This window comes from Cherax quadricarinatus, chromosome 39 (genome assembly GCF_038502225.1).
Source record: "Cherax quadricarinatus isolate ZL_2023a chromosome 39, ASM3850222v1, whole genome shotgun sequence".
NCBI lineage: Eukaryota > Metazoa > Arthropoda > Malacostraca > Decapoda > Parastacidae > Cherax > Cherax quadricarinatus.
Genome location: NC_091330.1, coordinates 33,072,842 through 33,079,828, shown reverse-complemented (window position 1 = coordinate 33,079,828; position 6,987 = coordinate 33,072,842). Strand labels below are relative to the sequence as shown.

Genomic DNA, 6,987 nt, shown 5'->3' with positions numbered 1-6,987 from the left:
AGGCCCTCTCAGAGACTTGTTCTCAGGGTCACCCAAATTTCAAAAAAAAAAAAAAGTATTTTTTCTTATGAAAAGATAGAGAATCTTTTCCCAATCATAATGACACCAAAAGTATGAAATTTGATGGAAAACTTACGGAATTATGCTCTCGCGAAGTTAGCGGTATCGACTATGTTTACGCATTGGCGATTTTGCCCACTTTGAGCCCTATTTTCGGCCAATTCCAGCATACTAGTCGACAAAAATCATGAATATTTTGCTAGAACTCCACTTTTTTTTATTGAATGAGTGCAAGAAACCACCCATTTACCGATTTCAACTATCCAATATAGTGGCCAGAATTTAGCAATTTTGCCTATTTCACACAAATTTCAAAAGATGCCAATTTCCAAATAGGGTCCAGAATAAGCAAGAAAGACATTCCTGGCACTAAAATGACATTTCCTCTGTTCATTAGTCACGTCCCAATGCCCCTCTTGCATTCTTTTGCTTTCCACTTTGAATTTTTATTCTCACAAATAGAAGATTTACTGTTATGCAGACTACTGCATTAGTGTAGAAATAGTATAAATAATATCAGCACACTTGTGACAGAATATTAGACTCACCAGTTGACGTGTATTGGACGCTTGGCATGATTTGTTTACTTTTGAACTTTGGTAAAACTTGAACATTTCTGCTACTTTGAGCTCAATTTCAAGGTACTTTTCATTGTAAAACCAGTCAAAATCATCTCAATTTCTGTAATATGTCTTCCATTCTATAGAATGAGACCAGGAAAACTGGAATACAACAATAAATAACATACAAAAATACGGTGCAAAATCGCTGTTTTAATCCAAAAACACGGTCAAAGTTTTTTTTTTTCATTACACACTGTGCTGCAGGATTTTTTTTTATACTGTGCACACTGACCACATAGACCCATTCTTTCATATGTAGGCCTTCCAGCTTTCTCTCACTAGATTTGTGGGCACTAGAATTTAGGCATACTAGTAAGTCAAAAACCTTGGTGTGTAAGCGGTACTAGTACGGCCGAAACCCTGAAAGGGTTAATGTATTTATAGATGGAGCTGTAGTAATGAATGCTCGGGTGTTGACGAGGTGTGGGGTTAAAAGATAAAGAATCTGACACAAAGTAGGAGTAAAAAGAAGGGGTAGTTGTCACAGTTACTCTTTGCTGAAGACACTGTACTTTTGGGAGATTCTGAAGAGAAGTAGCAGAGCTTGGTGGATGAGTTTGGTAGGATATGTAAAAGAAGGAAATTAAAAGTGAATATAGGAAAGAGTAATGTGATGAGGATAAAAGAATAGGTACCAAAATATTGGATATCAGAGTGGAGGGAGAGAGTATGGAGGAGGTGAATGTATTCAGATGTTTGGGAGTGGACACATCAGCAAATGGGTCTATGAAAGATAAGGTGAATCATAGAATTGATGAAGGGGAAAAAGGTGAGTGGTGCACTGAGGAGTCTATGGAGACAGCTTTATCCATGGAAGCAAAGAGGGAAATGTATAAGAGTATAGTTATACCAACACACTTAAATGAGTGTGAAGTATGGGTGGTGAATGTTGCAAGAAGGAGAAGGCTGGAGGCAGTGGAGATGTCATGTCTGAGGGCAATGTGTGGTGTGAATTTAATGCAGAGAATCCATAGTTTGAAGATTAGGAGGAGGAATGGGATAAGCAAAACTATTATCCAGAGAGCTGAGGAGGGATTGAGAGGGTTCGGACATGTAGAGAGATGGAACGAAATAGGATTACTTCAAGATTGTATAAATCTGTAATGTAGGGAAGGTGGGGTAGGGTTCAACCTAGGAATGGTTGGAGGGAGGTGGTAAAGGAGGTTTTGACTTGACTTAAGAAATCGTAATGACACGATTGCAAATAAACCATACCCCCGGCCGGGATTGAACCCGCGGTCATAGAGTCTCAAAACTCCAGCCCGTCGCGCTAGCCACTAGACCAGCTAGCCACAATAAGATTCATCCAACTAGGTATATTTCTACACCATAGGAAAGTTAGCACAGGCACCTCTGTGACCACAAATGCAAGTTTTTACAGACGAATCTCCAGCTAGCGTGGCCGTGACGAACTCTAGCTCAAGTCCCTTCACTGCCGTCAACATGACTTAAGAAATCGTAATGACACGATTGCAAATAAACCATATCCCCGGCCGGGATTGAACCCGCGGTCATAGAGTCTCAAAACTCCAGCCCGTCGCGCTAGCCACTATTGTGGCTAGCTGGTCTAGTGGCTAGCGCGACGGGCTGGAGTTTTGAGACTCTATGACCGCGGGTTCAATCCCGGCCGGGGGTATGGTTTATTTGCAATCGTGTCATTACGATTTCTTAAGTCATGTTGACGGCAGTGAAGGGACTTGAGCTAGAGTTCGTCACGGCCACGCTAGCTGGAGATTCGTCTGTAAAAACTTGCATTTGTGGTCACAGAGGTGCCTGTGCTAACTTTCCTATGGTGTAGAAATATACCTAGTTGGATGAATCTTATTGTGGCTAGCTGGTCTAGTGGCTAGCGCGACGGGCTGGAGTTTTGAGACTCTATGACCGCGGGTTCAATCCCGGCCGGGGGTATGGTTTAAGGAGGTTTTGTGTGAGAGGGGCTTGGACTTCCAGTAACCATGCACGAGCATGTTAGATAGTGAATGGCGACAGTTGTTTTTTAGGACTTGATGTGCTGTTGGAGTGTGAGCAAGGTAATATTTATGAAGTGATTCAGGGAAACTGGCAGGCCAGACTTGAGTCCTGGAGATGGGAAGTACAGTGCCTGCACTCTGACACACACACACTCTGACAGTGCCTGCACAAGACAGTGATGGAGTGAATGATGAGAGTTTTTTTCTTTTTCTGGCCACCTTGCACTGGTAGGAAACAGCCAATGTGTTAATAAATGAAATAATTCTACTCAGCTTGTGATTTATCTGGAAGATCTTTGGAATTAAACATTTTATGGTGAGTTTTATTTAGTGAAATGTAATAATAGAGACAAAAATTCTTTTCTAGTTTAGTATGTTGGTAATTGTGGAATATTACACTATACTGACTCGTGCTTCTATTGCAGAAGTATTTTGTGGAAGACTGCCAGGTTGTGTCTTGCCAGACACTATATCTTCAGTACTTTGAGAAGCACCAATGTAAGTGTCTTGAACAACAACTGATATTGCAGAAGTATTTTGTGGAAGACTGCCAGGTTGTGTCTTGCCAGACACTGTATCTTCAGTACTTCAAGAATTTTGCAATTTGCTTTTGATATTGAGAATTCTATCTAAAAATGCACAGCAGTTAATAGAAAAATACAAGTTAGTAATACTGTAATTAAAAATTTTCAGAAGAATCTGTTTAAAAACAAGAAGAGAAAATAATAATAAAAATGTTAAGTGTATCTGCAGTGTTCTAGTATATATATTACTCTTTTAACAAAAAAAAAAAGTTTGTGATTGTTTTTAACACACAATATAAACTATGTTCAGTGTAAAAAGTAGTTTAAAAAAATCTTGAAATATGCATTTGAGAACATAAAGAAGATTAACTACACCACTGTTGAATGACTTAAAATATTTTATATGAAATTCCTTCATTTGAAAACTATGGAAAAACATAAAGATAAACCACATAAGTGTTCAGAGTGTATGAAATGTTTTAGTAAAAAAACCCACCTTGTAATACATATGAGAGTACATACAGGAGATAAACCATATCCATGCTCTGAGTGTCTAAAATGTTTTACTGATAAAAGCAGTCTTGTGAAACATATTAGAGTACATACAGGAGATAAACCATATCAATGCTCTGAGTGTCTGAAATGTTTTAGTGTAAAAGGCAGTCTTGTGACACATATGAGAGTACATACAGGAGATAAACCATATCAATGCTCTGAGTGTCTGAAATGTTTTAGTCAAAAAAGCAATCTCATGACACATGTGAAAATACATACAGGAGATAAATCATATCCATGTTCAGAGTGCCTGAAATGTTTTAATAAAAAGGCCCATCTTGTGACACATATGCGAGTACATACAGGCGATAAACCATATCAGTGCTCTGAGTGTCTGAAATGTTTTACTCATAAAAGCAGTTTTATGAAACATACTCAAGTACATACAGGAGAGAAACCATATCAGTGCTTTGAGTGTCTGAAATGTTTTATTGATAAAAGCAGTCTTGTGAAACATATGCGAGTACATACAGGAGATAAACCATATCAATGCACTGAGTGTCTGAAATGTTTTACTGAAAAAGGCCATCTTGTGACACATATGGGAGTACATACAGGAGATAAACCATATCAGTGCTCTGAGTGTCTGAAATGTTTTAGTCAAAAAGTCAATCTTGTGACACACATGAGAATACATACAGGAGATAAACCATTTAAATGCTCTGAGTGTCTAAAATGTTTCACTGATAAAAGCAGCCTTGTGAAACATACGCGTGTACATGCAGGAGATAAACCAAATCAGTGCTCTGAGTGCCTGAAATGTTTTAGAAAAAAAAGCAGTCATGTGACACATGTGAGAATACGTACAGGAGATAAATCATATCCATGTTCAGAATGTCTGAAATGTTGTACTGTAAAAGGTAGTCTTTTGAAACATGTGCGAGTACGTACAGGTGATAAACCATATCAGTGCGTTGTCTGAAATGTTTTAGTGAAAAAGGACATCTTGTAACACATATGTGAATACATGCAGGAGATAACCCATATCATTATGCTGAGTGTCTGAAATGTTTCAGTGAAAAAGGTCATCATATAACACACATGTGAGTACATGCAGGATATAAGGCATATTAGTGTTAGTTAAAAACTCATGATATGCAAGAGAGATCTACCATAACAGTGTTGAGTGTAAAATCTTTCAACAAACTGGTCGTATCCCACTGAGGCTGGGTGACCTAAAATGAAAAATGAAAGTTTCTCTTTTAACCCTTTCAGGGTCCAGAGGCCAAATCTCAAAGGGTGTGCCAGGGTCCAAGAATTTAAAAAAAAAAAAAATATATTTTCATACAGAATTAAAGATAATAATTTTCTGTAGGTAATAAAATAAAAAAAATCCGATCAGTAATTACTGAGATATAGAGGCGTGAAGTTAACCCTCAGTGACCTGCTGGTGGCAACACCCACGACTTCCGTAAAGTTGCATTATTTTATTTTACGTTTTTGTTACTTTTTTTCCTAATATTTTTTTCCAGTAACTTTTGTGGCCTGTGAGACCAGTATAATGTATAATTGTACACTCATTGTATTCAACACAATAACTGCACTAATTTGTTTATCATTATATTGCTTACAAAACTTGTTTACAAGTTTATTTTAAACAAAATAATGATGAAAATATTAGTGTGGTTATAGTGTTGAATACAACAGTACCATATAGTACAGTGGTACCATATAGTACAATGGTACCATATAGTACAATGGTACCATATAGTACAATGGTACCATATAGTACAATGGTACCATATAGTACAATGGTACCATATAGTACAATGGTACCATATGGTACTGTATGGTACTGTTGTGTTCAAAACAATAACTGCACTAATTTTTTCATCATCATTTCATGTACAGTAATTGTTTACAATAAAAAACATGCAAAAATGTTGTATATTAGTAATGTTCTATTATATATTTACATACACACATGTACAGCCACTGAACATGTTGCTTGAGGTCTATGACGAAGCTTTGTCTTGGAAACTGCTGAGTCAGTGGCTTAGGTCCCACACTCAGTCTGGGCTGGTGCCTCATGGCACCAACCCCTCCTACTGACCATATGGTACATTGTACCATATGATACAGGGTACCATATGGTATAGGGTACTGTATGGTACAGGGTACTGTAGGGTACAGGGTACCATACAGTACAGGGTACCATACAGTACAGGGCACCATATGGTACAGATACAGGGATCCCTATGGAAATAAGTCACCCTGACTTTTTGGGGTTATCCTAGGATTTTATGCATATGCTGCTATGTATGATAATCTATGTAACTGTATTTGTACACCTGAATAAACTTATTTGAGTGCATGTGGCTTCGTAAGTAAGTTTATTCAGGTATACACAAATACAGTTACATTGATTATCATACATAGCAGCATATGTTTGGAGAATCTAGGATAGCCCAAAAGAGTCAGACTATTTCCATTAGGGTCCCTGTACCATGTACCATATGATGTAATGTACAATGTGGTACAATGTATATGATACCATTGTGTCATACCATTGTATAATATGATACCATTGTACCATAAGGTTCAAAACCATAGATTTCCTCTTGAGATCCACTTCCATCAGTCTTAGAACTATAAATTGGGAAGAGGAGAGTCTGAATTCGCTCGGGGAGTGAGAGCTTCCTTGCCACCAGGCATGGTGAATAAAGCTACTTAGGCGGCATTCCCACAATGCCATGTGGGCACCCAGATTTTTTGTATATTGCGCACACTGACCACGCAGACCCATTCTCTTAGATGTAGACCTACCAGCCTTCTCGAGCTAAATTTGAGACCACTATAATTTTGGCATAGTTCTGCAGTTTGGACCCACAACTCAAAGCTGTAGAACTATGGCATGGACTCTGAAAGGGTTAAATGTAGTAATATATGCAGGAAAAGAGGTTACTAGCCCCTTGCTCCCGGCATTTTAGTTTCTTCTTACAACACACGTGGCTTACTGAGGAAGAATTGCATTCCACTTCCCCATGGAAAAGAGAGTGAAATATGTTAATGAAATGTCAGTCATATAAATCATATATGTTCATAGAGGATATAAGTTATATTAATGTTCAGAATATCTTACATATTTTATAAAAAGAGCAGTCTTATGTACTCATGAGAGCTAATATAGAGTATATACAATATCTATATATGGAAAATAATGTAAAGTCAAGTCTGTAATCTGCTTACTGCAGTAACCAAGAATTCTGCAGTGAAATATTCGGTGAACAACAGTAGTGTAATATTCATTGAACA

At 37.7% G+C, this 6,987-nt stretch overlaps 1 protein-coding gene across 3 annotated transcripts in view; it reads left to right on the top strand.

Annotated features, from left to right (window-relative positions):
• Positions 1 to 6,711, top strand: part of LOC138853782 (zinc finger protein 84-like) — a 131,742-nt gene extending 125,031 nt beyond the window's left edge. For all 3 annotated transcript variants that reach the window (XM_070092563.1, XM_070092564.1, XM_070092562.1), the window contains one exon: positions 3,079 to 6,711. In XM_070092563.1, coding sequence (XP_069948664.1) covers positions 3,581 to 4,654 — 1,074 coding nt within the window. In that variant the 5' untranslated portion in view covers positions 3,079 to 3,580 and the 3' untranslated portion in view covers positions 4,655 to 6,711. The remainder of the gene's footprint in view (positions 1 to 3,078) is intronic.
• Positions 6,712 to 6,987: the final 276 nt, after the last annotated feature.